This window comes from Erinaceus europaeus, chromosome 6, assembly GCF_950295315.1.
Source record: "Erinaceus europaeus chromosome 6, mEriEur2.1, whole genome shotgun sequence".
NCBI lineage: Eukaryota > Metazoa > Chordata > Mammalia > Eulipotyphla > Erinaceidae > Erinaceus > Erinaceus europaeus.
This window is the reverse complement of record NC_080167.1, coordinates 37,289,095-37,310,897: the sequence shown is the minus strand read 5'-3', so window position 1 is coordinate 37,310,897 and position 21,803 is coordinate 37,289,095. Positions and strand designations below refer to the sequence as shown.

The window sequence follows — 21,803 nt, the reverse complement described above, 5'->3', positions numbered from 1 at the left end:
CTAAAGTTAGAGCAGAAATAAACAACATCGAAAATAAGAGAACCATACAGAAGATCAATGAAGCCAAATGTTGGTTCTTTGAAAAATTAAACAAAATTGAAAAACCCCTAGCCAGACTCACTAAACAAAAAAGGGAGAAGACTCAAATTAATAGAATTGTAAACGATGGAGGAGATATCACAACTGACACCACAGAAATCCAGAAAATCATGCGAGACTTCTATGAAGAACTATACACCACCAAGCTAGAAAATATGGAGAAATGGAACAATTCCTAGAAGCATATGCCCTACCAAAATTGAACCAAGAACTACCAAAATTGAACCAAGAAGAACTACAAAACCTAAATGCACCAATCACAGACAAAGAAATCGAAACTGTTATTAAGAATCTCCCCAACAACAAAAGTCCTGAACCAGATGGCTTCACAAACGAATTCTACAAAACCTTCAGGAAACAGTATGCATACTTCTAAAGCTTTTCCATAAGATTGAAGAAACAGGAACACTCCCTTCCACCTTCTATGAAGCCAACATCACCCTGATACCAAAAGCAGATAGAGACACAACAGAAAAGGAAAACTACAGACCAATATCTCTGATGAACATAGATGCCAAAATAGTAAACAAGATCTTGGCCAACCGGATACAGCAACATATCAAAAAGATTGTTCATCACGACCAAGTGGGATTTATCCCAGGAATGCAAGGCTGGTTCAACATATGTAAGTCAATCAATGTCATTCACCACATCAATAAAAACAAAGCCAAAAACCACATAACTATCTCAATAGATGCAGAGAAAGCCTTTGACAAAATCCAACACCCATTCATGCTCAAAACCCTATAAAAAATGGGTAAATATGGGAAATTCCTCAAGATAGTGGAATCCATATATAGCAAACCTACAGCCAACATCATACTCAAAGCATTCCCCCTCAGATCGGGGACTACACAGGGCTGTCCACTGTCACCATTACTCTTCAACATAGAGTTGGAAGTTCTTGCCATAGCAATCAGGCAAGAGAAAGGAATCAAAGGAACACAGACTGGAAGGGAAGAAGTCAAACTCTCACTATTTGTAGATGATATGATAGTATACATAGAAAAACCTAAAGAATCCAGCAGAAAACTAATGGAAGTTGTTAGGCAATATAGCAAGGTGTCAGGCTACAAAATCAATGTACAAAAATCAGTGGCATTTCTTTATGTAAACACTAAATCTGAAGAAGAAGACATCCAGAAATCACTTCCATTTATTGTTTCTGCAAAATCAATAAAATACCTAGGAGTAAAACTGACCAAAGAAGTGAAAGACTTGTATACTGAATACTATGAGTCACTATTCAAGGAAATAGAAACTGATACCAAGAAATAGAAAGAAATCCCATGCTCATGGATTGGAAGAGTATCATCAAAATGAATATTCTCCCCAGAGCCATATACAAATTTAATGCGATACCCATCAAAGTTCCACCAAGCATCTTTAAGAGAATAGAACAAACACTACAATCATTTATCTGGAACCTGAAAACACCTAGAATTGCCAAAACCATCTTGAGGAAAAGAAACAGAAATGGAGGCATCACACTCCCAGACCTTAAACTATATTATAAAGCCATCATCATCAAAACAGCATGGTACTGGAACAAAAATAGGCACATAGACCAGTGGAACAGAACTGAAAGCCCAGAACTAAACCCGCACACCTATGGACATCTAATCTTTGATAAGGGGTCCCAAAGTATTAAATGGAAGAATAAGGCTCTCTTCAATAAATGGTGCCGGGAAAACTGGGTTGTAACGTGTAGAAGAATGAAACTGAACCACTTTTTCTCACCAGAAACAAAAATCAACTCCAAATGGATTAAAGACCTAGATGTTAGACCAGAAACAATCAAGTACTTAGAGGAAAACATTGGTAAAACAGTTTCCCACCTACACCTCAAGGACATCTTTGATAAAACAAACCCAACTGCAAGGAAGACTAAAGCAGAAACAAACCAATGGGACTACATCAAGTTGAAAATCTTCTGCACAGCAAAAGAAACTATCACACAAAGAGACCCCTCACAGAATGGGAGAAGATCTTCACATGCCATACATCAGACAAGAGACTAATCACCAAAATATACAAAGAGCTCAGCAAACTTAGCACCAAAAAAGCAAATGACCACATCCATAAATGGACAGAGGATATGAACAAAACATTCACTCCAGAGGAGATCCAAAAGGCTAACAAACATATGAGAAACTGCTCCAGGTTGCTGATTGTCAGAGAAATGCAAATATAGACAACATTGAGATACCACCTCACCCTGTTAGAATGGCATACACCAAAAAGAACAGCATCAACAAATGATGGAGAGGCTGTGGGGTCAGAGGAACCCTTTTTCACTGCTGGTGGGAATGTAAATTGGTTCAGCCTCTGTGGCGAGTTGTCTGGAGAACTATCACAAAGCTAGACATGGACCTTCCATATGATCCAGTAATTCCTCTCCTGGGGTTATACCCCAAGGACTCCATAACACCCAACCAAAAATATGTGTGTACTCCTATGTTCATAGCAGCACAATTCATAATAGCTAAAACCTGGAAGCAACCCAGGTGCCCAACACCAGATGAGTGGCTGAGAAAGCTGTGGTATATATACACAATGGAATATTATACAGCTATCAAGAACAATGAACTCACCTTCTCTGACCCATCTTGGATAGAGCTAGAAGGAATTATGTTAAGTGAGCTAAGTCAGAAAGATAAAGATGAGTATGGGATGATCCCACTCATCAACAGAAGTTGAGAAAGATCAGAAAGGGAAACTAAGGCAGGATCTGACTACATTGAAAGTAGTGCATCAAAGTAAAAACCCTGTGATGAGCAGGAGGGTGGACATGCAGCTTCCTGGGCCGGTGGGGGGTGGGGGTGGGTGGGATGGAACACAATCTTTTGGTGATGGGAATGGTGTTTATGTACACACCTATTAAATTCTAGTAATTTAAATCACTATTTAATTAATATGAGAGGGAAAAAATTGATTGTATGTCTAACAAAAGGACTTTTCAAAGCTAACCCAATTACCAAATAATGTGATGATAACAGTAACTATCCATTGTCTTCTCGAACCCTAAGACAGCAGGAACCTCACATTTCCACTACAGAGCCTAAACTTCCCCCAGTCCTGGGACCCTAGGGTAGGGCCCACTTTCCCATATGCTTCTCTCAATTTTTATCAAATAATATTGCATCTCTGATTGCAACCTAATCAACGCAAGGAGTGCCACTCCAGCACACTTCACTTCAGACTGTGTCCAGAGACTTCAGGTGTGGAATGACAACCCTTCAGCTTCATCACTTGGATGAGACCTTTCCTTTCATAGTATTCTCTAATTCCATCCCAGGTGGTTCACTTCTTAACAAAGTCCCAAAACCTAGATAGAGACCAGGTTCCAGGAGATAGAGCATATGTTCACAGGTATCCATAAACCAGGGCAAATATATACTTCAAAGCAGTAGTACACTAGAGTTTGCAGTGAGTACCCCCCAACACTTCATCTCCACTATTCCAACCTTTGGGTTCATGATTCTTCAACAATTTATTTGGCTTTGTATGTTAACTCTCTTTTCAGCCACCTGGTTCCAGATGCCAGCAGGATGCAGGCCAGGCTTCCCTGGACTGAAGACCCCACCAATGCGCCCTGGAGTTCAGCTTCCCCCAGAGACTCACCCTACTAGGGAAAGAGAGAGGCAGACTGGGAGTATGGATCGACCAGTCAATGCCCATGTTCAGTGGGGAAGCAATTACAGAAGCCAGACCTTCTACCTTCTGCAACCCACAAAGACTCTGGGTCCATGTTCCCAGAGGGATAGAGAATAGGAAAGCTATTGGGGAGGGGATGGGATATGGAGTTTGGTGGCAGGAACTGTGTGGAATTGTATCACCCCCATCCTATGATTTTCTTAATGTCTCCTTTCTTAATAAAATAAATAAATTAATTAAAAAAATAATACAGTAACAAAAACCAAAAAAATTTTTAAAAATTCAAATAAAAATGACTGATATGGCCTGTTTGGAAAGGAAGAATCGAGTAAAATGAGGGATAAAAATACTTCAGTCATAAAAAGAGGAAATTTGTTCCTGTAGAGCAAGAGGAAAGCATGGTTGGACTAAAGAAAACATTCTTTGGCTTCCAAATTTTGTCTCTATTTGCGTTAAAATTATAGTTAGGGTAGGGTCTATAGAGGGCATGTAGAGCAGACCTAGCTCTCATGTATGATTTATGAAGATAAGATTTTTTTAATGTGGCTGTATTCACACAGAGGGGACTGGCAGGGCAATTATTAACCATAACTTCACACTGCTAGAGAACTAAAAAAGGAAGTAACATTTTTGGATGACATTTTGAGTTGGCTTATTCTAGTTGCCACTTCCAAGTCAGCAATCTAGATAAAAGAAGAAATCATGAACAGAAAAACAAAGAATAAAATGAAAACTCTGTGCTTATAATTTTTAGTGATTTTGAGAAAAAACAGCAATCACAACAGAGAAATTAGGGGCAAAAAGGAAGCATTATCTTTTAGGCAGAAGAAAAGGATAAATGGTATAGAATGTCTATGATATTTGATGTTTATATTAATATTTTGCTGTGATATCTTTTATTGTCTACTGAACTTCAGAAACAAAGTCATGCTGAAATATACACCTTAAAATGGGTACCAAAAAAAGAATAAAAGAAACAAGGCATTCATTATCTTTTGATAAATTATAGATGGGAAATAACACCCAAAAATATGGAATTAAGTTTGACAGAGCAAATGACCAATTTGAATAGTCTTTATCATAAACAGAATTTTATTCTGGTATATCAGAAGGAGAGAGTTGACTGAATATGTGATTCCTAGAAAATGAATACGTGTTCCCTTTAAAGATCAATCTTTGTATAATTAATTTTCAACATGGTCTTTTTGGAAAAAAAAGAAAGGTATTAGTAGATGGAAAGCTAGAACTTTCACTTGATCATCCATGCTCACCTCACCAATATCACAGTAATTACTGTGACATAAAGAATCATCCTCAAGGCCTCTGAAGATATATATATGGCAATTTGCTTATTTTTGACCCAACACTCTGTACTTGGCTGTAGTTTATTTTGTGCTCATTTCTTAAGCTGTCTGTTTCTTCCTATGATTGCAGGTTGTGATGGTTTCTAGCTGCTAGTACCAGAACTACTGCCTTAATGACAGCCTTTATACTCTTTTAATAATTTGAGTTCTATAGTGAAAAAAATTGTTAGGCTAAATTAAGTGGGCCTCAACATAGAACAACAAATTCTGAAATTCAGCTGTAGTTAGAGGAACAGAGTTCCTGGATTTAGAGAGTGATTTCAGCTGTCACATGCTTCTCCCTTGCTCCCAACTCCCACAGACTTCAGGGTTCATAGCTGGGTCTAGAAGGTTAGAGAGGCCAGAAGTATCATTTACAAACTGGGAAGGTTTTACAGCTGTAAATTTCTAAGAGTGTTTAAGATTCTAAGAAATTGCATACCTAGCCATGTTGCAACACCCAACTTGCTTATTCTGCAGCTTGTCTATAAAAGTGGAAAGTAATGCTGAAATGAATGTAAAACCTGAAATTGAAGCTTATAAAAATAAAGAAGTGACACTATTAATTAATAATGAAGGTTTTGTGATGTTACAGAGAACACTTAGAGGATACTAAGTGAAGAGTTATTTTGTAAGGAATATAGATTGAAGTTGTATCTCAGATTCTGAGCAAAAATGATCAGAGGGAAGAAATTGAGGAAAATATTAAAGTTTAAATCTCTTAATAGGACTGGGGAGATAGCATAATGATTATGCAAGAGACTTTCAAGCTTGAGGCTCCAAGATCCAAGGTTCAGCCCCTTCTACCACCATAAGCCAGAGCTGAACAGTGTGCTCTGGTCTTTCACTCGATGTTTCGCTCTTTGTATCTCTTTCATTAAAAACCAAAATATTTAAAATATAATTTACTTAAAAATTTAAAAATATATATATCTAATGAAAAATCCCCTTATGGAGGCTGGGTGGCAATGCACTGGGGTAAGTGCACATAGTGCGATGGGCGGGGACTGTGCAAGGATTCTGGTTCAAACACTCCACTTCCCACCTGCAGGGAGAATGCTACATAAATATTGAAGCATGTCTTCAGGTGTCTATCCTTCTCTCCCCCTCTGTTTTCCCCTCCTCTCTCTGTGGTATCCAACAGCAGCAGCAGCTACAACAAGAACAACAACAACAACAAAAACGGCTACAGGAGCCGTGGATTTGTAGTACAGGCACCAAACCCCAGCAGTAACCCTGGAGGGGAAAAAAATTTTCCCTTGCATAAAATTTACTTTCTAAAAAATAAGGGCTGAGTTGGGGTACACCGGTTGATCATACCTTATGCCTCCAGTCCCCACTAGAAGGTAGGAAGCTTTAAGAGCAATGGAGCAGAGCTAAGGGTGTCACTCTTTTCTTACTCTCTGTCTTCTCTTCCATTCTCACTTTCTCTCTGTCCTATCAAATAGAAAATAATAATATTAAAAAAAACTAAAGAAAGAAAAATGAAAAATGGTGGCCACTGGGATTGGTAGATTCTTAGTATAGGAATCAAGTTGAAGCAATAACCCTGCTGGAAAAATACATAAATAAATAAATAAATAAATAAATAAATAAATAAATAAAGCAGGGCACACTTGGATAGTGTGCTGGTTTTGTAACATGCATGACCAAGGTTTGAGCCTGGTCCCCTGATACAGGAGTAAACTCTGATGCTGTGGTATCTTCACTCTCTCTTGTTTCTGTCTCTATCTTGAAAGTAAGCTTGGAACTGTGTAGTAGCCTTAGTATAACCAACATAATTAAAAATACTTTTTTTTATGAAAGCAAAGAGGTTGGTGGGAGAGAGAAACCAGAGATCTTGTCAGTTTGGATTATGGTGTTGCAAGGGATTAAACCTAGGACCATGAGGGCCTCAGACATGTAAATTTTTTTTATTTTTTTATTTTTTATCTAAGAAAGGATTAATTAACAAAACCATAGGGTAGGAGGGGTACAATTCCACACAATTCCCACCACCCAATCTCCATATCCCACCCCCTCCCCTGACAGCTTTCCCATTCTCTATCCCTCTGGGAGCATGGACCCAGGGTCATTGTGGGTTGCAGAAGGTATGTAAATTCTACACTCTAACAGGTTGGACTATCTCCCTGATCAGGTGACTATTATTATATATTTATATAAAGTTATAGGAGTTAGAAGAAGTTAAATGTTATGAGTTTAAATTGATTTTAAGGTATTAAACTTATATATATGTTACTCTAAAAATATGATGTCAAGAGAATGAGAATATTATTAAGGTTTATTTTATAGAGAAGACAGAAAAGCAGGTGATAGAGTATAAAATATTTTATCATAGAATTAGCTGAACCTAGTATAGCATCTAGTATTTTTATATGTTTCTTTTTCAAAACAAGGGAAAAGTTGCACAAAGAGTATTCTAAATGTAACTGGGCTTTCTTACACTAATAATTATTCTAAATAAAGAGTGGGTTTCATGTCTTTCCTGATAAAGATATGTTTTTCTCTGCACTTTCTCTAGCTCCAGACTCATTTATTGTCAGGCAAACATACACAAAAAGTGCAGTCTGACTAAGTTTAAAGACAGTTGTGAGATGAATACGGGAGATACACTCTGGCACAGACACAGAGAAAAGAAACCAGACATCTCCTTAGCCTACAAGCAGAACAATTTTTATCTACCTCCTATGGCAAGAGTCAGGCTGGCCATAATCTTATCAAGAAAACAGATATGCTTTCATTATTCAATCAAATGAGAAAAGGAGCCACATTTCTGCTGCTAAACATTAATAGTTTGGTCTAAACAAGTATCTCTGGCAGGCGGATTCATTTCCTGCTGGCTCCAACTTGGCTTTCTGGGAGTTGTCTGATTCGTTACAGGAGTCTACAGTCTGTGAGAGATTTAAGTGCCACTCAGTGGTGGGATTTCATACACCAAAGGGCCTGATACAATGACAGTAGAACTAACAATAAGCTAATAGTGGATAGATTGGTCTTTGGAAAATTCATGATGCACTTTTTGCAAAGAAAAAGATAGAAAAATTATGTCCTGACTTTTCCAACAACCCAATAATTTAATGAGGTCTTAGTATACTTCACGGGAACACAACATAATCCTGTCTATTTACAAATTTATAAAACTGTTAACCAGAGGGAGGGAAAGATAACCTGGGAGGCTGTCTTGCTCTACAGTGCATATAACCTAGGTCTGAACACAGCCCATCACACAGCTTTAGGTATTATGGTGTTTTTCTCTTTCTCCCTTGTCTCTCATTCTACCTGAAAAAAGAGAGAGAGAGAGAGAGAGAGAGAGAGAGAGAGAGAGAAAGAAAGAAAGAAAGAAAAGAAAAGAAATCAAAATAAAAGAAAAGAAAAGGAAAGGAAAGAAAAGAAAAGAAGAAAGAAAAGGGCCTGGAGCAATGAAGACCCAGGAATGACAAAAAGATAAAAGAATTACTGAGTTGGTGACTACTTTTTAAATACTCAATATAAACTGAGACTTATTTTTAAACTGTAAGTCAGTGAAAGTATTTCTGAGTAGAGGAAAATCAAGTGTGTCCTGCTGCCGTTTTGTTGGGTTAGTCACATACAGATAGAATTTTGAAAAATCTAACATATATATTCATCACTGTTGCTTTACTGCTCCAGGATGAATTTTTAGATAGAAAGACCAAGATAAAGAGAGAGAGAGAGGAAGACATCACAACACCAAAGCTTCCTCCTGCACATGAAAAGCAAGCACACTATCCAAGTGAGCTATTTGCCAGCCTGATAGTAAGAATATTTGTTTCACTATCTTAAATTACAATGGTTTAACTTAATAGCAGTCAGTAGGTAACTAGAGCCCCACAAAAATTCTGGAAATGCTAATGATCTATTATGCAGGAGAAGGAAAATACATCTACATTCAGTGGAAAAATAGTAACTAGCAAGGTTCACATTCCGTCAGATAAAGAATCTGAATCATACCCTATCAAGCCAAGAGTACATATCCTTCATGCCTTCCACAAGAAATTTAATGTGGAATCCAACAAAACTGAGAAATCTAAAAGGTGCTACTAGGACTTTAAAAAATGTGTAGAAACTTATAATAGTTACTGAAAATATTTGTGCATTTTTAAGCTTTGGATTACATTTTTCACACATTATTTTTTTTTCAGTAGCAATCAAGGCTACTGTAGGGGCTCTGTTCCTGTATGACTTTACTGTTCCTGGCAACTGTTTATTCCTTCTTTTTTTTGACAATGATGAGAAACTAGAGATGGAAAGAGAGAGAGAGAGAGAGGGGAAAGAAGAGGAGGAGGAGGAGGAAGGAAGAAGGAGGAGGAGGAAGGAGAAGAAGAAAAAGAAGAAACATGTAACACTGCTCCATGCTTGTGAAGCTACCACCCTGTCAAGTGGAGACTAGGGGCTTGAACCTGAATACACACACACACACACACACACACACACACACACACACACACACACGGTAACATGTATATTCCATGCAGCCAGATCCTAGCTTAAAATTTCTCACTAGAGGTCAGCAAGATAGTTGAACACCCAGGTTCCAGTCAGGCCCACACTGCATGGAAAAGAAATTCTGGTGCTGTGGTGTTTTTTCCGGCCTCTATGTTCCATCTGAGAATGTCAGCATAGAGTGAATGGCAGATTCACTGTAGCAGTAATAAAAATATCTTTGATTAAAAATAAATGTTTATTTATTTTGATATCAGGATTCTCTCCAGGGCTGGATACCATATTTTTTCTCTTGTTTTTTTTCTTTTCTATTATACTTGAGAGTACAGAAAGAAATTGAGAGGGGAGAGAGAGAGGCTTACAGACCTGTTTCACCACTCATGAAGTACCCTCACCTACAGGTAGAAAGGGACTTTCTGCAAAAAACTATGTGCATTTTACCAGGTGTGCCACTGTCTGACACCAAAAAAAGTTTGTTCTTATGAATACTGTAATACACTGTTTTTCTGTTAGACTTGAATTCACATACAATTTACAAATGTTTTCAGCTATCATACTCTTTTAACTAAGTCCTCTAAGAAAGAACATGTCCTTACTGTGCATTTTGAGGAAATCTTAATAAGAAAATATAGGTTTCTTCAGTAAGATAGTAAAATGATAGTCTCTGGGAACTAGACTGGGAAATTTCTCCCAGAGCAAGAAAAGTAAAGGGTGTGCATACAAACTGAAGCTAAATGCTAATAGAACCCTCTCTCCACAATCACTGGTCACTTCTATCAGGAAGTCATCATAAGTCCTTTTTGAGCCGCTACAGGAAATTGCCCTCACTATAAAGTAATAATGGTAGGGACAGTCCCACTTTGCAAAAGGAGGCTGGGTCACCCTACTTTGCCACTGGAGAAAGAGACTGATAGGAACTTGGAGGTTATACAGGATCCTGTGATAAATATGAATATATATAGAGTCTGGGTCAGATCGATGAGGTAGTTAATTCTATAAGTATAGTTTCTTCAAGTTTGGAATCTACTTTACACCCCAATCCATTTTTCTAGTCCTATTCTCAACTCTGATACCATCTTCCCAGACAATATTTTTGGTCTACCTGGATGTTTGCTATCAAGCTCAGGCAAAAATTACTAAAGTCATGGGCCCCTTGGAACATACTTAAAATAGACTTTCTAGCTTTTTCCACCCTTAGATAGATATTCTCATTTGCTCTATTCCTACTTTTTGGTTCCTATTTATTAACTATTTTGCCCTGCTTTATATCTTACTGCCAAGTTGCAGATGCTACTATTATTCCATTTTGACTTTCCTGGGTAGATGACCTCAACAATATGTCCCAGAACCTCACCTCTCTAGAACTCTACCTCACTAGGGATAGATAGAAACAGGCTGGGCGGTATGGATTGACCTGCCAATGTTCATGTCTACTGGAGAAGCAATTACAGAAGCCAGAACCCCCACCTTTTGTACCCCATTTAATTTTGGTCTATACTCCTAGAGGAGGAGAAATGCTAGGGGAAGGTGACCAGAAGGCTTTGAACTCCAATTCCATCAGGACCCAAAGAGAGAAGAGGAAACAAGAAGGACATTCAGAAGTAATAATAGGTATAGGTGTGACTTAGAGATAAACAGAAGACAGGATAACAGAACATCTACAGGGTAGGGGTAGATGGCATAATGGTTATGCAAAGAGACTCTCATGCCTGAGGCTCCAAAGTCCCAGGTTCAATCCCCCACATTATAATAAACCAGAGCTGAACACTTCTCTGGTAAAAAAAAAAGGCCAATATATAAAAATATAGCTATAGAAATAATATTTATTTATTTATCAACCCATATTTGTTATCTGTGACCTTGGAAAAACTGCCACAGTTTCTAGTGGAGGGATGGGAACACAGAATGCTGATATTGGGAACAGTGTGGAATTATAACCCCGTTGTCTCATAATTTTGTAAATCAATATTAAATCACTAATTAAAAAATGTATAGTCAAGTTCTTCAAGTCATGATGGAAGGAAAAGGCATGGCTGAAGTGAAAGACAATGCATTACATCTGAGTGGAAAGCTAAATGAATCAGAAATTTTAAATAGACTCTAGAAATAAATATAACTGCTACTAACCAGGGCAATGGAAAAACTGGTAACATCAAATATTTTAAAAATACAGCAAATTGATAGTGGGTTGGATTTATTTGCTTGGCTACTGAGAAAGCAGAAGTAGAGGCAGTGGGTATAGTGGATATAAGGTTACTTTACCCAAAAGCCCAGGATACAGATAGATCACAGAATTCATAATTTTTCTGATTTCAGACAGAAATGCAATACATGGATAGTACTATTGTTATGATTTAACATAACATGGGGTAATCAAACACAGTAGTAAACACATGGATATGCAAATTAAGTGGAAAGGGTGAAAAAGCATGTCATTTGAGTTTACCATAAAGTTATGGAAAATTTTTTGGCTTCAGAAGTTTTTTGGGTCTCCTATTTGTAGACAAGGTATAACTCCATTGATTCTCATTGTGTGGTTTACACATTAAATCTTTAGGTAGAGAATAAAAAAGGACGACAAAGAACTTAGAAAGTGAATGTTAGCACTTCATTTTTCTGACACCACCATCATTATAAAACTCGGTTTTAGTAACTATCCACAAATAGTAAAATAAAGACTTCACGGAAATAAGCAGGATTATTTCACTGTTTGTTATAGTCCAACAATTTTCTGATCATCATGCATGCCCCCTGATACTTATCTAAATGTTTGTGACACACTACTGTATCATAATCGGATTTAAAGTGTGTTATGACTTACTGTGTTTTCTAATAGATGAAACAGAAAGGTTAAAAGCAGGAACAAATAAGGAAGTGGCTCAGCAGGTAGGGCATATAACTTGCATGTGCGATGCCCTAGATTTGATCCACAGCACCCTATATGCTGAAACAGAATGCTACTCAGTCCGTCTTTTTCATAAAAATAAATATATTTCTGTTTAAATAAGTCAATTTAAACCATTCTCATAATGCCACTTTCATGTACTTAGTGAAGTATGATCCTCAATCATCCATCCATTAATCCTTGATATTAAAATAATAATTTTTTTCCAATTGTCCCTAAATTTGATGAATCTACTACTTAATCACAAGTTCATGTTCAAGTACTCTGTACCTTGGTTAATTAAGAGGGGGAAAATTAATTGTATGTCTCGAAGTTTTTCAAAACACAAACTGAATCTTTTCAATATATAGGCTGTGTAATTGATCTGCAGACTCTCTCAAAAGCCTAGACCAAGTAGATCAGAAGCAACCAATAGCACAGCTATATATACAAGATACTGGGTATTGTACAGCAAACCCTAACAAAAAGACTTTTCAAAGTTAACCCAATTACCAAATAATGTGATGATAACATTAACTATCGATTTTCTTTTTGAACCCTAAGACAGCAGGAACCTCACATCTACACTATAGAGCCCCTACTTTCCCCAGTCCTGGAACCCTTGGATAGGGCCCACTTTCCCGTATGCCTCTCCCAATCCATATCAAATAATATTGCATCTGCCGATCACAACCTACCCAACACAAGGATTGCCACCTCAACATGCTTCACTTCAGACTGTGTCCAGAGACTTCACGTGTGGAATGACAACCCTTCAACTTCATTACTCGGGTGAGACCTTTCCTTTCAAGTATACTCTAATTCCATCTCAGGTGGTTCACTTTCTAACAAAGTCCCAAAACCTAGATATACACCAGTTTCTGTGAGAGAGACCATATGTTCACATGTATCCATAAACTACTGCAAAATATATGCCTGAAAGCAGAAGTGCACTAGAGTTTGTAGTGAGTACCCCCCTAACATTTCCTCTCCACTATCCAAGCTTTGGGTCCATGATTGCTCAACAATTTGTTTGGCTTCGTATGTTAACTCTCTTTTCAGTCACCAGGTTCCAGATGTCATCATGATGCCGCCCAGGCTTCCCTAGACTGAAGACCCCACCAATGTGTCCTGGAGCTCAGCTTCCCCTGAGACACACCCTACTAGGGAAAGAGAGAGGCAGACTGGGAGTATGGACTGACCAGTCAACGCCCATGTTCAGCGGGGAAGCAATTACAGAAGCCAGACCTTCCACCTTCTGCAACCCACAATGACCCTGGGTCCATGCTCCCAGAGGGATAGAGAATGGGAAAGCTATCAGGGGAGGGGGTGGGAAATGGAGATTGGTGGTGGGAATTGTATGGAATTGTACCCCTCCTACCCTATGGTTTTGTTAATTAATACTTTCTTAAATAAAAAATAAAAAATAAATTCTTTGGGCAGAATTACACTGCCTCCTCATATCTCTTATTATACATTGTACCATATCAGCCTAGGCTGTTTACTCTAGAATGATAGAACCTTCATCAAATTAATTTGAATGTAAAATAAAGGCAGATGAATCGCTGGGAAGAATAAGATGAAGTATTTAAACAAAAATATGCAGATAATAAATATAAGATTTAAACAGGTTGTGGAAAAACAGCCAACTTTAAATAGGTGTAGAATTCCTCAAAATACTATTCACAATGACATGAATTACACTAGAGCACTTTCAAAGCATTTTCTGTAGACCATTTCATTTGTCTACAGAAAATATGATATAAAGCTTACACAGGGCAGGGGTGACTTTATACATGTGCATTTGTGTTGTCACACAGGACACCTTTCTCAGAGGTTTCTGTACTTGATTTTATGCTTTGCCACCTTGAAACTGTCAATTATTTTTGAGCAATAGCATCCATATTTTTTCACCTGTACTGTTTCCTAGAAATTGCATAATAGATGTTGTACTAAGAATAGACATGAAGTTTTTTTCTACAAATAGTTTAGACCAATGAAGAACCTTGTTTTTCAAAGTAATTCATTTGACAAGAGACATAATATCTTTTGGAAATTGTTCAAAAGAACATTCTTTCACCTGTCCTATTTCGTCCTTGCCCTTTTATTAAAAGCAAGGTATTTTAGAAAAGGAAAAATGTGCCAAAGAGGATTTGTAATCTGCCAATTTACAACACTGTCAAAAACAAAACAAAACAACACATAACAAAAAACCCAACACCAAGTGTGTGTCAAAGTTTCTAGTACACGACAAGCATAGGATGACTGACAAAGCTGCCAATGAACACAGCTTTCTCTTAGGGAACATGGCTGGTAGGGAGTCAGTAGGGAGCTGTACATAGAAGCATAACAATCTCAACATTTCTTCCAATATGACATCCTGCAAATCTGTGTACTAGGTTATCAGAGTAAGAAGAGATGCACTGTGTGTGTCTACCTATTTTCTAAACCCAAGACCTGCAGAGGTACCACTGCTCAACCATACCAGCCTCATGCTGCAATTCATGTGTTTACTTGTATTATCAAAACAAGTACTGCCAAAACTACACTCCTCTTTTCTTATTCCCTAAACCTCACCATTTCTACTTTAAGGCTTCTAATCCCAGTTCATATGCAAATAATCATGCAAATCAAAGTACTAATCTTTGATTTTTGTACCTCTGTATGACTAAGTTTAAGGTTCTTTTCCAGGGGAACAATTTTAGTTTAGACATGAAAGAAGTAACAATGGAGACCAGTGAAGATAAGAACATGAGGGGAGCTATTTCATGATGTGACAAAATACAGTTAGAACATTCAGAAAAAGCTTCCTTTTGGGGGCCAGATAGTGGTGCGCCTGGTTAAGCATGCAAGGATATGAACAAGTTTGGGAGCTTGCTCTCCATCTGCAGAGGGAACACTTTACAGGCAGTGATGAGGGTCTGCATGTGTCTCTCTGTCTCTCTCCCCCTCCCCCCTCCTCCTCCCTCAATTTCTCTCTGTCCTATTAAATAAATAGGAGAGAAAAAATTTAAAAAAGGCTGCCAGAAGTGGTGGATTCGTAGTGACTGCACTGAGTCCCAGAAACTGGAGACAAATAAAAAAAGAAAACATTTCCTTTTTAAAAATTTTCAAACTGAACCATCTTTGCTGGGTAAAAAAAAAAAAAGGAAAAAAGAAAGAAAGAAAGAAAGAAAGAAAGAAAGAAAGGAAGGAAGGAAGGAAGAAAGAAAGAAAAAAGTATGGTTTATACATCTAAATATGAAGGAAATCAAATGCATGTATTTTTAAACAATTTAATTTTCTCTCATCACAGCCTTTCTGCTGCACATAGGGACCCGGGGCTTGAACCTAAGTTTCCTTGTAAGTGATGACATGTGTACTCAATATGCCACCACTTGGTCCACTGGATTAAAATTTTAAAATCTTTGTATACTTCAACATAAACTCAACCTAGCAGAATGCATGCCAGAAGTTGACTACAGTCCATGGACCCACTGAGGTGCTCTAGGTACACACACACACACACACACACACACAAACACACACACACACACCACATACACATGCACACGCACACACACATATATACACAGGGACACATAAAACAGGGGAACCACATAGAGGAGAAAATATTTCCATGATAAACTTATTAAAGATCCAAAGGAAAGAAAAAATTCCTGAATGAATTAAAAACAAAAAGGTTTTCTGGCACAGCTATAAAGTTATTCCTCAAATTATTCAGTATATGTGTCTTCTTATATCCATAGCCCTATTACATCTACATACTACAGAAAACTGTCTTTGGGGACAGAAGAAAGTAAAATCTACGCATTACTATGTGCAATGTGCAATGACCCATATTCAAGTTCTTCACAAGGGTGGAGCTGTACTGCAGGTCTCTCTCTCTCTCTCCATCTCTCTCTTTTTTTGTTTTATTTCTTTATTTTATATTTATTTAAAATCTTGCAGTATTGTAAAACTATGACAAATCAATAACCAAGAAATATAGAGAATATCAATTAGTTTTAAATATCGCCACCAATTAAAAAAATTAAATTAAAATTTTTTAAAAAATTAAAAAATTAGATGAACAAATGAGATTATGAGAAGACCAAAATGAAGGTAGTAAGTAGAACATTGTGGAATTTTTGTGGTGTAATTAACAAAGTGCCTTACAATACACATTTGAAAAAAAAAAACTAAAGCAAAGCCATTGTTAGTGCAAGGGTGTTAGAAAGTACACTAATTAGTTCAGTATTAGGTTTTGGATTATAATGCAAATTATGTTTCCTTTTCATTCTCCCACTAGACCTGGTTATTTGGGGGAATTATCCTGAGAGGGATAGAATTCTTCCTGACTTAATATTTAATATGTCTCTATGGAATTTCATAATCACAGTGACAGACTTTGTTTTATGTTAATAGGAGAAATTTCCCTTCATTCCTGAAAAGATTTATTTTAGGAAATGTGATCTAATTCTACAGGAATCTTGAGAGTTCTTCTTAAAAGTACTGATTATCTGTTTCTTGGTGACATTTGGGAGGAAGTTTTATACAAATGGTGAAATTTAACAGTATCTGATGAATTGAGAAAAACAAAACAAAAAGCAAACAATGATTCATCTTACCTTTATAGTTCTTGCTATTGGTCTTCTGAGAAAAGTGATTTTATCATTACAGCAAGATGTGTTCCACTTCTATATTGTCTGCTTTGTGTGGTTTTCTTGTGTTAGAAGTTGTTCTAACAGACAGTGGTTCTGTTAGAACCATCATACCAGCTATTCTCTATGGCATCAGAACCTTATGCCAACTTACCTCATTCAAATGCTAAATTCTGCCAGATCTTACCATCCTCTTAGACTAGACTAGATATCCCAAGTTGAAGGTCAACTAATTTTTCATTCTTTAAGAGCTGGCAAAGCCAATGGTATCTCACATAATAAAAAATTTAAAATGCAATTGTACAAATGAAAGAAAAGAAAGCACCTACCTCTCTTGTAGAATAAGTTTGTTCTCTTTCTTCCAAAAGTCTTTAAAGTCAGAGCTGAATTCATGCCAGATACTAAAGAAAACATTTGGGGACACCTCCTTCTCTCCAATTTTTGGTTTCATGAAGAAATAGGCTGTAGTTTCCAAAAAGCTGACAAAGCATACACACAGAGAAGAGTATAAAATCTATGATTACTTTTCAATATGTGATATTGTTTCTCTATCCAAATGCTGATTTCATTCATGAACAGTTATTATTGCCAGGAGAACTCGGTCTTTAGGCACCAATGGTAGTCCTCTTAAAATTTCATGTTAAAAGTTTTAGATAAAGCTAGTAGTAGATAATAATCTTCTACATATTAATTAGCTATCTCTGTCAGATTATATTTTCAAAACTATTCACTATCCTTTTCAACATATTTCAGAAATGAACATATAGTCAAATTGGCTCCAACTGGAAATGGCTAGTCTATAATTTCTAAAATCAAAACAAGTGACATGTTAGACATTTGCTTCCAAACTAGTATGTACACTTAAAATTACATTTTACTGCTTATATTCTATTTGACTACTAATATTGAAGGTGAGGGGAAGCAGGAGAGTCCCAGAGGATGTAGAAAGCACAAGTAGTCTAAGACACAGTTGAGTCATACTTGGTTAAAATTAATAAAATATAGTCATATTCCCAAAGCAGGAAAACTGGTCATTCTCTTTATATGCCTGCACATGATATATGGTCTGGTAAGCTGAGATTAGATCCCAACCCTTTTGATTATTCTTTTTCTTTTATACTACATTTCTGGCATTTATGCTTCATGATACTTGTCATTATAGACTAAGCTAGTTCCTTGGACAAACACATCTAATTTGTAATAACAGATTCATCTGTTCAACCTCCTTAACAATATTTTGCAAGTTCTATCATGATGTAGTATGATATATAAGAAATAATATGAACTTTAGATTAAAAAGACATAATATATTAGACTCTGACTCTTTAACAAACTATATGAGCAAATCATTAAACATCATGGCAACTCATCATTTTCATCTTTAAAATATTTTATTGTAAGCATTTTTTTGAAAACCAATAGAAAAATAAATTTCTATTTGCATGGTGTTTTTACACAAAACATTGGATAGTATTCTGTAATGCATATACTGTATTATTTTATATCATATAATATACATGTATAAATTAATATTTCCTTAAAATCTTACTTTAAATTATAATTAATTGAGTTTTGACTATTATCTAATAGTCACTCATACAATTAGATTCTCTTAGATTTATTTGAATTATTGGCATGCTTGAAGGCTTCCAATACTAGTAATATTTATTCTAATTTTGAACAACTGCCTGTCTGCTCTGTCATAAAATGCCCATAACTAAAATGCTCTGTGTATAACTTCATGAACTGTGTGAGATTAGTATCCCATAGTTGAGACAAAATCAATGTGTGAAACTGAATAACAGTATAAATTTATTTATTTATTTATTTATATTATCAAAGGACTGTTGAACTCTGGCTTATGGTAGTGATAAAGACCTCGGACCTGAAACCTCAGAATCTCAAGCATGAAAGTCTTCTACCTAACCATTATGTTATCTCCCTGGCCCAACAGTAGATTCAACAGAATTCATTCAATTTATGGGATATAAACTTCAGCAATAAAAAACAGAGAGAGATAATGTATTACATTCTTTGGATAAAGTAGATAGAACTGTGGAAGATGGTTAGCAAGTACATGGTGGTGAAGAACAGCTGTAGAATGGTTTCACTCATATGCAAAAAATAGAGTGTTGCTGAGGAGTTATTCTCTTCTCCGCGGTGCAGACCGACACCAGACCACCGCAACAACAATAGAGAACTGAATATACAAATGTGAAAAAAAATGTCAACCTATATCTGAGTATCTGAGTCTGTGGGAAAACTATAGTGGTTGTATATGGGGTTGCGGACAGGGACACAAACCTTTGGTGATGACAGTGGTACAAATAAAAGGCTACCAGTCTCCGAAGGGAGACTGGGGTATCCGGGCCTGCCACTTGAAAAAGACTGGCCCTGAAATGAGTACAGCCTGCAATGTTCCTCACATATAAGCTCAGACCAATAGGGACTTAGAGGTTACACAGGCTCTGGCACTAAATATAAATATAAATATGTATTTACATATGGACCCTTGAACAGATGGCTGGAGGTAAATAGTTAGTTTTAGCCACAGATTTTTATATATATATGTAAGAATGGGAGATGCTCCCTGCCCCAATCCAACTCTCTAGCCCTTTTCTCTATTCTGACACCATTCTCTCATCCAATCTCAGGCTAGCTACCAAACTCAAGTAAAACTACTATAGTTGTATGCCCCCAGGAACACACCTAAAATGGTTCTCCTAGCTTTCTTCTACCCTAAAATCCCCATTCTTATCTGCTCTGATCCTAGTTTTTGGTTCCTTTTCATTAACCATCTTGTCTCAACTTCGGTCATACCACCCTCCAGACACCAAGTTACAGATCCTACCATGACTCCATCTCAACTTCTCAGGGCAGTTGATCTCACAAATGTGTCCTAGACCCTTGCATCTCCAGAACTAGGGTCCACTAGGGTAAGATAGAAACAGGTTAGGGGTATGGATCAACCTGTCAACACCCATGCTGAGTAGAGAAGCAGCTACAGAAGCCAGAACTCCTACCTTCTGGTCCCCATAAACAACCTTGACCCATACTCCCAGTGGGGGAGATGTGATTGGATGAAGATAAGAGGACTCTGCACTCCAGCTCCATCAGCACCCAGAGAGAAGGAAAAGGATAGGGGCATACGGAGGCTGTTATGATGTCATGAGTGGTTTAGAGGGGAAGAGAGGCTTGAATCAGAAAAAGAAGGGGCAACTATGTATAAATGTGGACAGACAGTTGTAGAGAAGATGGTTGGCCCATGTCTACAACCTTAGGAGGAACTGTGGTGGATTGCAGTGGGGAGAGAGAAGATTCAGAACTCTGGTGGTGGGAATGGTGTGGATTCAAACCCCTGTCGACATGTAATTCTGTAATATAAAAATAAAAACAAATAAAAAAAACAAATAAAAGGCTATATATTAAATCATTATGGAATAAAGCCCTAAAGCAAAAAAAAAAAAAGATAGGTATTTTAAAGAATGCATAAGAAAAGTTACTCAATGTAAACAGGCTTGCCATTCAAACACTAACAGCAAAGTCTACATAGTTCTTTTATTAGGAAAAATATATATATTATGATAAAAGTAGAACACCATTTCATGATAAAAATGTTGACTCATTGGAAGATATAATAATCCCAAATATGTATTCACCTAATTAAAAAGTTTCAAAATAATTAGGCAAAAGATGTGAACTAAAAAAATTTAAAAAACTCCAATTCAACATTTTATCACTTCTCTCTCAGTCATTGTCAGAATCAAATATATTTTTCAAAAACAGATATAAGGTTTAATATTATCAATAAATTAGTCTAAATTATCTTATAGTATGCTACAAATCAGTAACATTCAAAACACACATTAAATGCTGATTCATAAAAACAAGAGAAAATTTCAAAGTACTCAAATTAACAGAACAGAATTCTCTAGACGTAATTGCTTTAAATTAAGAAGCAACACCAAGCTGAGAAGATAACTCACTGGGATAGTGCTCCTGCTCTGTTAAAGGCAGATTTACCTCTATTGCACTAAAAGAAGGTTTGATGCTGTGATAACTTTCTTATTTATTTATTTATTTATTTTCTTATTTATTCATGAAGAAGATAGGAGAGAGACAATGAACCATACATCACTCTGGTACATGTGCTGCCAGGGACTGAACTCAGGACCTCAAGTTAGAAAGTTAAAGGCTCTCCCAGAGCTCGATGCTATAATATCTTTCTCTCTACCTATGTTTTTGTTTTTCTACATGAAAAAGTCAGCCTAAAGTGGTGAAGCTCCAATAATAAAAAAATAAAAGATAAAAAGGTAACACAGGGGAGGGTAGGAAAAAAATCAAACATAGAAAATAAGTACAATAGAAAGTAAAAAAAAATATATCAATGAAATGAAGGGTTGGTTCTTCAGAAGAATGAATATAATTGTTAAATCCTTAGCCAGTGATTGATTTACTAAGGAAAAAAATACACAGATAAACTGGGTCAGAAGTAAAGGGCGGAGATACAAAATATATTACAATAATATAAAGGATCTATCACAAACCACTTTATGCCTGAAGTTGCACTACCTGGAAAAAAATAAATAAATTTTACCCAATACACAATTCCCTAATACTAAATTAGAAGGAAACAGAGACCTGAATTGGCTTAAATAATAAAGAAACTGAAATAGTAATGAAAACTTTCTCCAAAATCAAAACCCAAGACTAGAC

At 36.6% G+C, this 21,803-nt stretch overlaps 1 protein-coding gene across 1 annotated transcript in view; it reads right to left on the bottom strand.

The window, feature by feature from the left end:
- The window catches only part of FMN2 (formin 2), a 357,233-nt gene that overhangs the window by 13,720 nt on the left and 321,710 nt on the right, over positions 1-21,803 (bottom strand). The window contains exon 16 of the mRNA XM_060192033.1: positions 17,417-17,566. Coding sequence (XP_060048016.1) covers positions 17,417-17,566 — 150 coding nt within the window. The remainder of the gene's footprint in view (positions 1-17,416; positions 17,567-21,803) is intronic.